Here is a 12,828-nt window from a genome sequence, read left to right on the forward strand (position 1 = left end):
ACATTCGCCTGGAAGCTTTATACGTCACTGGGAACATAGCCTTCTGTCAACCACGCAGCTTCCGCGAGGAGGGTCGCAACGTCCAAATCAAATTCAGCTCATTCGCACAACAGCGAAGCAGTCTTTGCAAGGGATTTACATAAATGGGGGGTCTACTTGATATGATGACGTCGATCTCACAAAGCTCTTGCCGATTAGAGGTCAGTGGATTTCAACTGCCTTTCTAGAAATCAAGGGCTGGGGTGCAACAGGGGTTTCGGGGGATCAGCGAATTCGATGCCGGAACTCCCATCGAAGCAGAGATTAAGACACAAGGGAATGTGTACCGCTTGGAAAAACCATCGAGCTTTTCTAAGAAGGTATGGAATCACGCGGCGCGGGCGCGCGGGTTCTCGGAAATTAATCACCGTATCCTTGTTCCCCCACAAGCAGTACACGTTGAACACGCATGGGCCTCGAGGCAAAGCCTGTCCTGTCCTTATCAGTCTCTCACAAGCTGTCAGAGAAAACCCAGGCCAGGCGGAATAAGAGCACTTAGTTTATTGGGATGTTGCTTCCCCACGAGACAGGCACAAAGGTCACGCCAGAGCTGAGATCGGCGTACTTTTGCCTGGTGACAGGGTGCGCGAATGGTTGCATCCATCGGGCTCGCCGCTCCCATTGCACATGTCATCTGGAATACAGGTGTCGGCTGTACCGTTCAGCCCGACCCTGATGGTCCCCGGCTGGCGCAGTACTGCTGTCTTGATCGGATGCGCGGACACCGCGTGAGAATCTCGGGCCAAATCATTCGCAAGCATCAGTTCGCGATGAGCCGGTCATGCAATCCTCAAGAAAGGACTTGGACAAACCGACTTGCGAGCGACTCGGACAAGAATGCCTTGTCCAAGCGTTTCGGCGGAAGGAAAACGAGGAACCAGTATGGCAAAGAACGGTTCACCAAAACTAAGGGAAGAGAAAGAGGCATGTTTGTTAGCTCCCATGGATGGCGTACGTTTAGACACACATATGACTTCGTAACGTGCGCACACATTGATCCGCTCATCGACGATATATTGAGCTTGGTTGACCCTTGCACGTCACGGTAGCACATTATCCTTACATTGTTTGCCACATCAAGTGCCTGAGTTGTCTGTGAAGAATGAGCTTTCGTACTCACCTGAATTTAGCCCCCGAATCAGTGGTTATGTCGGGTTGAAGTGGGACAGTATCGGAACGGACGATGGAGCTGAGTTATGTAGAGGATTAAAGGGGGCTTCGTTGGATAGATGGATTCGTGATGAGTGCCTGTGTTGTTACTTACGATGCGCCATCTAGTGCATCTTGTTTGAGCGGGTGAAGGGTGGAATTTTCATGGGACTGGAATGAGGGTCAAGTGCAAAAGGTTATTGACCGCCGCACCCGCTCTTCCTTGAAGACATGACCTCATTCTACGAGACGGGATTCGACCTCGCATCACTTACATCGCCATTGCTATCGCCAAGTCAACGTTGACACAACTGATACTGCTCTCAATGCATTATATTAGCAAGGCCGGGTGGAAATTGAAATGTACGCGTCAGCATCCACTGGCAATTAATGGCGCTGAAGCAGTGTCCCGACGAGATATCTAAAGCAGATCTTTGACCATGAGGCGGTGCAAGGCGACTTCAGAGTTTTCGAATGGCTGAACCAGTGAACCCATGTCCTGTGATGATGACGTCCGCGGGTGGCAATGGTCTGCGAATTCCAGCTGCAGACGAGTACATTAGCTACTGGACACCCGGACTGGATTGAATGACATCATAGTTGCGCATTGAACCCCTTCCATATGAGTGCTTATATTATAGAGCATCCGTGTCCTGTGTGCGGATCACCAATGCAAATAGCTAAATCCATCCAGGTTGCTGCTCAATTAATGAGTCGCCTCGTATCTGATACACAAACATTCGGTGAGTGATGACAATCGGACAAGAAAACTTGAAGGTGCTCATGATGTAACCACATCCAGTTACTATGTATGATTAGCCATCGCGTCGGGTCCTAAAGCACCAGCCGCTCTTTCCTCGTTGCAGGTGTCCCCCGACCGAACATGTGAGATGATAAGAATTATACAACTTATCCGAGATGGGGAATGAAGGAAGACCAAGGCGGCGTTCGATATAGATCGGGGGTCGGAGAGCGGAGGGATGCGAACGTCAGAGCGAAGAGGATAATCCGGGCGACGACGTAAATCATCCCAGTGGCCCAACCAAAGTCTTCGTAGAAATGGTGAAACCTTGCGTTCCTCAATATTTCTGATCCACCGAAGCCAAGAGCAGGAGTTACTGTAATATACACCGCACAAATGCGCCACATAAGTGATTCCGTGTGTGTTGGAAAAGGGAAGGACCACGCGGAACAGTGAATTCCACCGAAAATGGCGCCGGTGATTACAAGTATCCAACGGAAATCCAATTCAACAAATGCGTCACAAGCCCGGCCAACGACTCTGGCCGCAAGTGAAGGCGAATCTGCCTCATTCTCTACTTCAAGAGGCACTTGAGTGACGTTGGCCTCGGAAGTCAGAACATGAGCAGGGTCCTCTTTCGTCACTTGAATTTGCGAACGGACATCAGGGGGTTTATGCCACCACAACAGGCAGACGATAATGCTCAGTGCGGAGTATCCAAGCGTCATTGTCTCAAGCTGCGATCTGTGCAGATGTCCGACCCATCGCCCCACATATTGAGCAATGAACCACAGTAATTGAAGTGATACAACAGACTTGGATAAAAAATCGCCTTTGCTTTTGCGAAGAATTTCCTGCTTCGTCACCGCGACAACCTGACGATTCCCCGTCTTCTGAATGACGCCAGGGTATTGGCCAAAGAAAGAGGGATCATATTGAGGAAAGAAACGTGTTGTTGGGTCAAAGAAACCTCCCATTCTGACAAAGTGTGAATGCACAAGTGTCCACCCTAGCATGTCAAAATTAATAGGTCAAGCTCCGTTTCATCATTCCCTGCATACCTTCGACATTTTTACATTCCCTTGATAATTTCCAGGCTTCTGAGAATTCACCCCATGCCGCAGCAACAACAACTTCTGGGAAAATCAGGGAACTCCTCATTAAGCCGAAACGACCACGTCCCAGTATAATCTTCTCTATCAGATCCGTATCATCCACATCCCCTTCCACCACATCCGGGTGTACCGCCGTCCATACGCAGATAAATATTGTTAGTAGACAGCTGTAAACGAGATTCCACATGGTACGGCAATTCCGAAGGTCATTGCATACTTCAGATACGTTTATCGACAAACTGGTGGCGTTGAGAGGTGGATAGGGGAGGATCGGCGCGGCGTAGGCGTTGTTGGCGAGAATGAACGTGATGAGAGCGGTTGTCATTGTAACTTGGGGATACAACACGGAGGCGACATTCGCCTGGAAGCTTTATATTATACGATAGAGCCACTGGGTACATAGCCTTCTGTCAACCGTGCAGCTTCTGCGAAGATCCATTTAAAGCCTAAAATCAAATTCAGCTCATTCGCACAACACCAAAAGCAGTTTTTTACATAAATGGGGGATCTACTTGATGGCGTCGGTAGATTTCAACCGTCTTGCCGAGAAACCAAGAACAGGGGTGCAACAGGGGATTTAACGGGACCAATCCAAACGCTAGAACCTTCAAGAGCTCCAAGGGAGGATCGAACAGAACAAGTCTTTCATATTATTGACATTTTAAATGTCGAATCGTTACTGAGTCCCCTTAGACCGGGCCCAGATGATCTATTGCACAGCCCTCGATAAGACGTAAAGCACACCAACAAAAAAGGGGGGGTATATATGTCGCTCGAAAAATTGCCGGGCTTTTCTAAGAAGGTATGAAATTAGGCCGCGTGCACGCGCCCATTACCGGAAATTGAACATTGGATCCACATTCGCCTTAGACCCAAACAGCCCGAGACCTAAACGAGAGAGCATGAAGCCATGCCGCACTGCTGCACGCGCTCTCACAAATTAAGAGGGCCGTACCCCTGTTCACTTAGAGCAAGTGCGTGCCAGTTGAATATACATGGACATCACGGCAGTGTTAATTCTATCTCCCAGCCACAAGCCGCTGGAGAGAACTTAGCTGCCAGCAGAAAGCGCTTAAGAAGATCACTTAATTTGCAGTGCTGCCTCCTGACGAGATAGGCGCGAAGGATGACATCAAGGCTGAAATTAACGAACCTTTTAGGGTCAATCTTGGCTGAAAAACTACCTCAGAAGCAGGGGCGAAGTCTATTCCAATAGAGGCTGGTGACCTGCCTAGCAAAGTTGGCTTCGTGTAGATGGGATGGCTGTGGGCCCGCATGGGCGGTTAAAAAGTACAGAGGTGTGGGTCGCACTGCCACATTCGGGATTCTCCGGGAGATTGATCAAGTAATGAAGTTCGTCATATCAGAGCAATCTTGGGCATTGCGAGTGCAATGTGCTAGTAGGAGGTTTTCATATACTACTAGAAATCCTGGGACATGACACGTACAGCCGTATGTTCGCAATACCGATAGGATGCTTCGTCAACCACCCCAAGTTATGCTCTCATGTTCTGTCTTCAGGAGGACTGGGGATCCCCTCATTTCAAGCGTCTCGAAGGTCCCATCGTTGCCCCTCGACGACACGCGTCTATCGCTAGCCACATTAGCATCCGACGTTTTATGGGCATTGTCACTGATCACTATGCATGAAAATCGCACCATCACTGCCCCAAGGTTTCCTGCGCCTCCCCATGGTTACATCCACATCAAGAATCAATGGGATTAAGAGGCTACATCTGCGGTATCTTCTGAATACTATGGCATGTGACTGAGGCGATCGGGATCAAGAAGCTTTTCGGTGTACAGATTAGTCACTTTGCGTTTGTCGCATGCGCATGAGTCTGATTTACACGTTTATGCCAGCTGTGTTAGGAAAGTGTTATTTGATGTCGATCTAGGCAACTGTGTCGCCTACTGAGGGTGAGCTCCAGCGCATGCGCGCAAACTCTTGCCCAGCTGTCTTTGTGTTCTGGAAGGCCTGCATCTTTTAAATGGGACGAATTTAAAGGTTCTCAACTTTGGGGCCGTGCTTTATTCTCATGAATTTGGCTTTCCGGGTTTGCTACTCACCGCGTTGGAACTCGAGCAACAAGAGTGCATGTTGATGTGCGCGGCAAATAGGAGGAAACATGTGACCAAGCTTGTGCTACTGTTCAGTCTACACTGGGGGCACAATAATTCCATGGTCGAAGCGACCCTCGTCCTGGATGGATCTGGCGGGTGTTGTCTGTACGAGTGATTGTTGATGGAACGGTCCATTCTTTGTTCCATGGGAGCCCGGCCCCTCGACCACAAAGCCAGAGAGCCCAGTCTGTTCTAACTCATGTTTGGCCTGCAATGAATTAGTGCGATAACAAATATTGCTAAAAGCACAATCTAACGTCCAATTGTTGGCCCCATGGGGCGGCAAAGGAAGAAGGTGAGGATGCGTAGGGTCGCCGGTGGCTGGAGGGTGTAGTGGTCGGAAGGCATCAGCTAGACGATGGCGCCTTCATCGGGGACGGTATACACAGACTCAGACATCTGTGGTTACAGCACTTGACTTTAAGACTCTACAGCTATCCCAACCAAGCCGCCTGCTGAGCTGGTGCTTCAACACATCGCATGAAGGCTTAGGTCCGTCCATGTAAGGTCCGTGTCAAGTGTTTGCTGAGACAGCAGAACTCCTCGGCTCACATCCGTCGTCGGGACCCCCTGATCCCGCAAGCGGCGCAGGAGGCCACGGCTCAGCATGTGCCTCTGGCTCCGGTCCACTGCGATAGGGCGTAGTCTAGTTCATCTAGTTTAATGCCGGTGTGTGGTTGGTGGAGCATCCTAGTCTTGACCATGCGTCGTATCATTCCCCAGCATGTGAAACGTTGAATGCATCATGCATTGCGCACGTCACAGTTTCCAAGAGACCTTCAAGCTGCAATCCCTGATGTTTCGTTTTCCCAACATTCGTCTTCGGGTGGTGTTGCACGCTTCCGATATGTTTATGAGAAACTGGCGACGTTAAGAGGTGAACATGGAGGGAATGTAGCATGGGAACGAAGATATGGGAACAAGAAAGACGTCTTATGCAGTGGCGACACTGTGCAGTGCAGGGCTGGTTCCGGTGATTAGTTATAGTACCGCGCGCCAGTCGTGGAAGTTGGAATGTACGGGTCAGCATCCACTGCCAATGGCGTTGAAGCAGTAGCCCGACGAGTTAAACGGGATAAGCAAAGCGGATCTTTGACGTACCATGAGGCGGTGTAACGCGACCTCAGAGTTTTCGAATGACTGAGACCAGTTAACCGTTGTTCTGTGATGATGACATCCGCGGGTGGCAATGGTCTGCGAATTCCGGCTGCGGACGAGTTGGTCATGTACTAGACACTCGGGACTGCCGCATGATATTATTGAGCCCCTTTGGTATGAGTGCTTATAAAGGATCCGTGTTCTGTGTACATGTACGAATCACCAATACAAATAGCTAAATACATCCAGGTTGCTGCTCAAACCGCTCGCCAGCTCGTATCTGACACACAAACACTCGGTGAGTGACATGACAAGGAAACGCTCATGATGTAACCACATCCAGTTACTATGTGTGTATTAGCCGTCACGTCCTAAAGCACCAGCCACGTCTCTTTTCTCGTGGCCGTGCAGGCCTCTGTATGCAGCTAGCTGTCCTTGGACGTACAGAACATGTGAGATGACTCGGATGAAGAATATATTTATCTTATCCGAGATGGGGAAGAAAGGAAGACCAAGGTGGCGTTCGATATAGAGAAGGAGAAGGAGAGCGGAGGGATGCGAACGTCAGGGCGAAGAGGATGATCCGGGCGACAACATAAACCGTCCCAATGGCCCGACTAAAGTCTGAGTGGGAACCGTGAAACGTTTTGTACAACATTCGTGATCCACCGATACCAAGAGCAGGAGCTACTGTAATAGATACTGCACAAATGCGCCACATAAGTGATTCCGCGTGTGTTGGAAAAGGGAAGGACCACGCAGAACAGTGAATTCTGCCGAAGATGGCGCCGGTGAGTACAAATATCCAACTTGCATCCAATTCAACAAATGCGTCACAAGCTCGGCCAATGGCTCTGGCCGCAAGTGACGGTGAATGTGACTCATTCTCTACTTCAAGAGGTACTTGAGTGACATTGGCCTCGGAAGTCGGAAGGTGAGTAGAGTCCCCTCTTGGCGTCACTTGAATTGGCGAACGGATATCAAGGGGCTTATGCCACCACAACGCACAGATGATAATGCTCAGTGCGGAGTATCCAAGCGTCATTGCCTCGAGCTGCGATTTGTGCAAATGTCCGACCCATCGCCCCACATATTGAACGATGAACCATAGTAATTGAAGAGATACAATGGACTTGGATAAAAAATCGCCCTTGCTTTTGTGGAGAATGTCCTGTTTCGTTACTGCGACAACGTGACGATTTCCCGTCTTCCGAATGATGCCAGGGTATTGGCCAAAGAAAGAGGGATCACGTCGACGAAAGAAACGTGTCGTTGGGTCGATGAAACCTCCCATTTCGACAAAGTATGAATGCACAAGTGTCCATCCTAGCATGCGAAAATCAATAGGTGTCAAGCGTTCGTCTCAATTGATTCACTGCATACCTTCGACATTTTTACATTTCCTTGATATTTTCCAGGCTGCTGAGAATTCTTCCCATGCCATAGCAACAACCCATTCTGGGAAAATCAAGGAACTCCTCATTAAGCCGAAACGATCACGTCTCTCCATCACCTCTTCAATGCGATCCCCCATGCTCAGATTCATGCGCCGGTGATGCTCAACATTCGGATGCACAGCCGTCCATACGCAGATAAATATTGTTAGGAGGCAGCTGTAAACGAGGTTCCACAGAGTACGGCAATTCCGAAGGTCATTGCATGCTTCGGATACGTTTATCGACAAACTGGTGGCGTTGAGAGGATAGGGGAGGATCGGTGCGGCGTAGACGTTGTTGGCGAGAATAAACGTGATGAGAGCGGTTGCCATTGGAACTTGGGGATACAACGTTTTGTCTGGAAGCTTTATACGGTAGCGCCACTGGGTGCATAGCCTTCTGTCAACCGCGCAGCTTCGGCAAGGAGGTCGCAACATCCATTTAAAGTCCAATTCAGCTTATTCGCACAACAGCGATGCAGTCTTTGCAGGGGATTTACTTGATCTCACAAAGCTCTTGCCGATTAGAGGTCAGTGGATTTAAACTGCCTTGCTGGAAATCAAGAGCAGGGGTGCAACAGGGGTCTCGCGGGATCAGCGAATTCGACGGGCGCCGGAACTCCCATGATCTTCAAGTTATGAACAGAACAGGCATTTCATATTGACATCTTGCATGGGCAGGATACCAGCCTCTAATGGAATATCCACGCACCTCTGTTTGACTCTGCAGAAGCAATGTCCTGTCTAGGTGGATCAAACACAACGTGCAGCTTCGTTTCGGCTATCGAGTTACCGGTCTGTAACGACGGACTACGTCATGGCAGTACATTATCCTGTTGTTTGCCGCGTCAGGATGAGTGTTGTCCATGAAGAATGAGCTTTCATAATACAGGCCTGGGTTTAGCTCAGCTCACTCGGTGGTTATGCACGTTGGGTTGAGGCGGAACAGGACCCCGGCATACTCCGTCTGATGTCCGTTCGGAGTTCTGGCGCTGAGCGCAGTGCAAAAGGTTGTTGGCCGCCGCACCTGTTCTCCCTCGAAGACATGACCCGACCTCGCATCACCTACATCGTCGTTGCTATCACAGTCAGCGATCAAGTTAGCACAACTGATAATGCTCCCAGCCAATGCATTAGCAAAGCCGCTGCTAACTACAATGTCGATACTCAGCAAACCCTCGGCATGTACATAGTACGTATGTATTAGCCGTTCTAGATCTAAAGCGTCAGCACTCTTTCCTTGTAATCGGGCGCCTCCAACTGACAACATGTGAGATGATGAAGAATATGTACATCTTATCCAAGATGGGGAATAAATTGGAAGACCAAAATGGCGTTCGATATAGATTAGATCGAGCGGAGGGATGCGAATGTCAAAGTACGTAAAAAGGATGATCCGGGTGACGACGTCATGGCCCAACCAAAGTCTTTCGTGGAAACGGTGAAACCTTGATATTTCTGATCCACCGAAGCCAAGGGCAGGGGCTCGTTGTGATATATATACTGCACATATAAGTGATTCCGCGTGTGTCGGAAAAGGGACAGACCATGCCGAACCTAGTGAACTCCACCAAAGATGGTGCCGGTGATTACAAATATCCACCCATTATCCAATCCAATGAAAGGAGAAGCTGGATTTGCCTGCATTGGGAGGCACCTGATTGCTGGGAAATCGGAGTGTCACTTGAATTGACATCAGGGGGCTTATGCCACCACGACACGCAGACGATAATGAGCAATGAACGACAGCAAAGCCTAGACAACGGACTTGACTAAAACATCGCCCTTGCTTTTGCGGAGAATTTCCTGCATCGTCACCGCGACAACCTGATGGTTTTCCGTCCTCTGAATGTATTGGCCAAAGAAGGAGGGATCATGTCGACCAAAGAAACGTGTTGTTGGGTCAAAGAAACCTCCCATGCCATACCAACAACAAGATCCGGGAATATTAGGGAACTCCTCATCGAGCCGAAACGATCATTTCATCTTCCAGATCCATATCGCCCTTATCTCCTTCCACCACATCCGGGTGTACAGCGGTTCATAGACAGATAAATATTGTTAGGAGACGCTCAGGCTGTAAACGAGATTCCACACGGTACGGCAATTCCGAAGGTATTTGCATGTTTCGGATATGTTTGTTGACAAACTGGTGGCATTGAGAGGTGGAGTTGCGAAGATCGGTGCGACATAGACGTTGTTGGCTAGAATGTTCATTTAGTATGATCTAGCGATCGATACTAGGTACACAGCCGGGTTCTGTTAACCTTCTGCAGGTTTAAAGCCCATATCAAACTAATCAGGGTTGACTGAGGTCGTAGCGGGAGACGGCCCAGGAGGCCCAGAATGTATTGGGAGCAAGCAAGCGGCGCGAGACACGCGTGAACCGGCTACAAGTACAAAGAAGTTCCAGACAAAACAACAGAAATACACAAGAAAGTAGAACAACGGATGATAATAATACATGCAAATTCCGGAACGGGTGGAAACCAGAAAAAGATATATATGGAAACAGAATACACGCAAGATCGGAAACGAAACGAAGTAATCGGTGGTGAAAGGGGAGGGGGTGGGAGAGGCGAAACCAAACTAGTGTGAGACTGCAGCAACGGATATGCGCGAGTCGAGGGGGAAAAGCAGCAAGGGAAACAGGGAGGCAGTAGCGGCAGCAGCGGCAAAATCACGAGAGTGAGTTCGAAAGAACAGCAGCAAGTTGGCCTTGTACGCACCACGAGAGTCGCGAGAGATTCAGGCGATAAGGAAGGAAAAGGGGGCGCTGTGAAAGCCCTTTTTATAAGCACGGCCTGAATTGTCGTGAGCACTCTCGTGATAAGTGAGGTTCAGTACGTACCTCCGCTGGTGTGGTCCGCTTCGCGCATCCGCGCCAGAAAACCCAGCATACGACTGAGGCACGGTCCCTGGGTCCATCAAATGGTCAGGTTGCGCAGCAACTCGTGAAAGCGGCAAAGGGGCAAGTGCGGTGCTGAGACAGGCGCATCGGGGTGATCGAGCCAGGGGAAGTCATAGCGTTGGCTGAGCCGAGTTCGATCGTTGCCCCGTGATTAGTCTCGTGAAATGAAAACATTAAACAACAATCCAACCAATTCACACCGTATGGCAAAGCAATTTTTGCAATGCATGGAATCATGCTGCCCGGTTCTCTGAAATTGACACATCGAATCTGTATTCATTTTGTGCCTGAACAGACCAAAACGAGAAGGTATGAGACAACACCGCACGGGCGCGCGAGTCCCAATCACTGTTTTCTCGCTCACTCAGAAGAAGTTGCGTGTTGAACGTGCGTGAGCATTGAGCCGGAGTCAATTGTCGTTATCAGTCCCTTGGGAATTGTCAGAGGAAGCTCAGGCCAGTGGAGAGTAGAACTGTTGGAATTTAGCACGTGGTCTTTTAGGGAAACCTAAAAGTTGGACATACTGGGAATCGAACTCCAGTCTTCTGGATCGCGAACTCAGCGTGCACAGCCATTACACCATACGCCCTGATAGGCTGAGGTGGTTATTTCAACAAGAACTACTTAGTTGGTGGCGATATTGACTCACGAGACAAGTGAAGAGATCACGCCAGAGCTGAGATGATCGGGTGCGTGCGCATCAACATTGCTGCGGATTCCTAGCTGAATAGTATCCTCAGAAGTAAAGGTGACGCTGCGAGTTCGCCAGTATACGCCAAATTGCAGTGCTTGCAGTATGTACAGACCTACCTACTTATGTGCCTGCATCACCTAATTGAGAATGGCTGAATTTATCGGGGGGTTGCGTCGTTTCACGACCATCCCCTGCTAGCACAGTATATACTGTATCAATTAGATGCACGGACACCGCATTCTTGGTAAAGTGTGAATCTCAGGCGAAAATGATTGCTAGTGCTAGTCAATAATAAACCGATCATGGAATCCTCATGCTTAGGCTAGAAAGTCAAGCTGACGACCCGGACAAGAACCACATGTTATCCAAGTATTTTAGTAGAAAGGAAGGACCACTAGGATGACAAAGAACCGTTCACCAAGAGTAAGGCCCCAGAAAGGAACAGAAAGAGGCATCCCCCATAAATAGCGTTTAGACATACAGATGGCTCCGTAACGTGCACATTGATCCACCCATCGACAATTCGACAGAATCCTGAATCCGCCATCCAGTTCCCCACCGTTCGAAATTGAGTATGCATCACGCAAACCAGTTGGTCTTGCCGATGCTCTTAAAATGTACCTGAAATGGGCACAGTCATGACTCAATGCTAAATCGATATGTCTAGCCACGAGCGCTATACCAAAGTGATGAGAACGAGGATACAGTCTGTCAGGCAGCGGAACACATCGTCGAAGCACAAGGCCCGGAGACATTTCTCCGAATTTTTGCATCCGTTGTTCGAAGGTCAACATACTGTCAACAGCATTGGCCGCGTTCTTCACATAAATATCTGCCCTCTGATCGATAATTAAGCAGCATATGGAGCCTCATGCGAATAATCCCCCACAAGTATGTGAAAAATTATGTCTTTGTCTTGAACAGCCTCTGATGTTGAGTGCTAGCGTCTGATCATCAGGGTAACGAAAACCACGACTGTGGAAATAACACCTGACAATCACACGGGGGCGTCCCGCCCATCCAAGGCTCGTCAAGTCCCACCTTTTCACTTCGGCACTCATGAACTGATGTCTACTGCACACCAGGTGTCTTGGGTGGAGGCTGGGCCAACTGGAGGTGCCAAAACCGGCACCTCAAGAGCAGCCAAACGTCATGGATAAGTAGTGTGAGTGTCAGTAAACTGTTGTTTCAATAGGACTGACAATCATTGTGGAACGGCACCTCGGTCGCCAGCTGACCAGAAGGAACAGGGTGACTGCGAATACGGTTGTCGCGGCACGTTTGAGCTTTCTGATTAACATGACGGCCGCGGTGATGGGATGAATTCACAAATTGCCACCTATCACTGGCAGCCCACGAGTTCAGCGAGACCATCACCTCCCTACTTCATCCTGCGTGTGCCTACTCTTCAATGAATCTATCTCAACCTTTGTACCCATTCCAAGTGGAGGAATCTCAGGAAGATTTCGTCGGTTGAGTTGTGCAATCATTAATCATTGACAGTATGTTCACTGAGGAGGC

General features: G+C 49.3%; 6 protein-coding genes and 1 non-coding gene across 7 annotated transcripts; 3 read left to right on the forward strand and 4 right to left on the reverse strand.

The window, feature by feature from the left end:
- Positions 1–143: 143 nt before the first annotated feature.
- Positions 144–1,088, forward strand: EI90DRAFT_3290319 (uncharacterized protein; the record flags this gene model as incomplete). Its single annotated transcript, XM_039067213.1, has 3 exons — positions 144–200; positions 228–359; positions 621–1,088. 3 exons carry the CDS (start codon positions 144–146, stop codon positions 1,086–1,088), a joined length of 657 nt encoding a protein of 218 aa, XP_038914722.1.
- A 1,009-nt stretch (positions 1,089–2,097) lies between these two features.
- On the reverse strand, positions 2,098–3,370 carry EI90DRAFT_3125507 (uncharacterized protein; the record flags this gene model as incomplete). Its single annotated transcript, XM_039063832.1, has 2 exons — positions 2,098–2,939; positions 2,992–3,370. The coding sequence occupies 2 exons, from the start codon at positions 3,368–3,370 to the stop codon at positions 2,098–2,100; spliced, it is 1,221 nt and encodes a 406-aa protein (XP_038914723.1).
- Positions 3,371–5,203: 1,833 nt separating this feature from the next.
- On the reverse strand, positions 5,204–6,395 carry EI90DRAFT_3017401 (uncharacterized protein; the record flags this gene model as incomplete). Its single annotated transcript, XM_039057090.1, has 3 exons — positions 5,204–5,490; positions 5,722–5,798; positions 6,271–6,395. The coding sequence occupies 3 exons, from the start codon at positions 6,393–6,395 to the stop codon at positions 5,204–5,206; spliced, it is 489 nt and encodes a 162-aa protein (XP_038914724.1).
- A 356-nt stretch (positions 6,396–6,751) lies between these two features.
- Positions 6,752–8,035, reverse strand: EI90DRAFT_3017402 (uncharacterized protein; the record flags this gene model as incomplete). Its single annotated transcript, XM_039057091.1, has 2 exons — positions 6,752–7,593; positions 7,651–8,035. The coding sequence occupies 2 exons, from the start codon at positions 8,033–8,035 to the stop codon at positions 6,752–6,754; spliced, it is 1,227 nt and encodes a 408-aa protein (XP_038914725.1).
- Positions 8,036–8,437: 402 nt separating this feature from the next.
- Positions 8,438–9,478, forward strand: EI90DRAFT_3017403 (uncharacterized protein; the record flags this gene model as incomplete). The annotated part of the gene is made up of 4 exons (XM_039057092.1): positions 8,438–8,497; positions 8,607–8,894; positions 9,008–9,080; positions 9,219–9,478. The coding sequence occupies 4 exons, from the start codon at positions 8,438–8,440 to the stop codon at positions 9,476–9,478; spliced, it is 681 nt and encodes a 226-aa protein (XP_038914726.1).
- Positions 9,479–11,128: 1,650 nt separating this feature from the next.
- On the reverse strand, positions 11,129–11,202 carry EI90DRAFT_t145. Its single transcript has one exon. It is a non-coding gene; the product is annotated as a tRNA-Ala (tRNA).
- Positions 11,203–11,966: 764 nt separating this feature from the next.
- On the forward strand, positions 11,967–12,467 carry EI90DRAFT_3017404 (uncharacterized protein; the record flags this gene model as incomplete). The annotated part of the gene is made up of 3 exons (XM_039057093.1): positions 11,967–12,122; positions 12,166–12,198; positions 12,252–12,467. The coding sequence occupies 3 exons, from the start codon at positions 11,967–11,969 to the stop codon at positions 12,465–12,467; spliced, it is 405 nt and encodes a 134-aa protein (XP_038914727.1).
- Positions 12,468–12,828: the final 361 nt, after the last annotated feature.

The sequence above is a fragment of the Cantharellus anzutake genome, assembly GCF_015039405.1.
Source record: "Cantharellus anzutake strain C23 chromosome Unknown EI90scaffold_32, whole genome shotgun sequence".
NCBI lineage: Eukaryota > Fungi > Basidiomycota > Agaricomycetes > Cantharellales > Hydnaceae > Cantharellus > Cantharellus anzutake.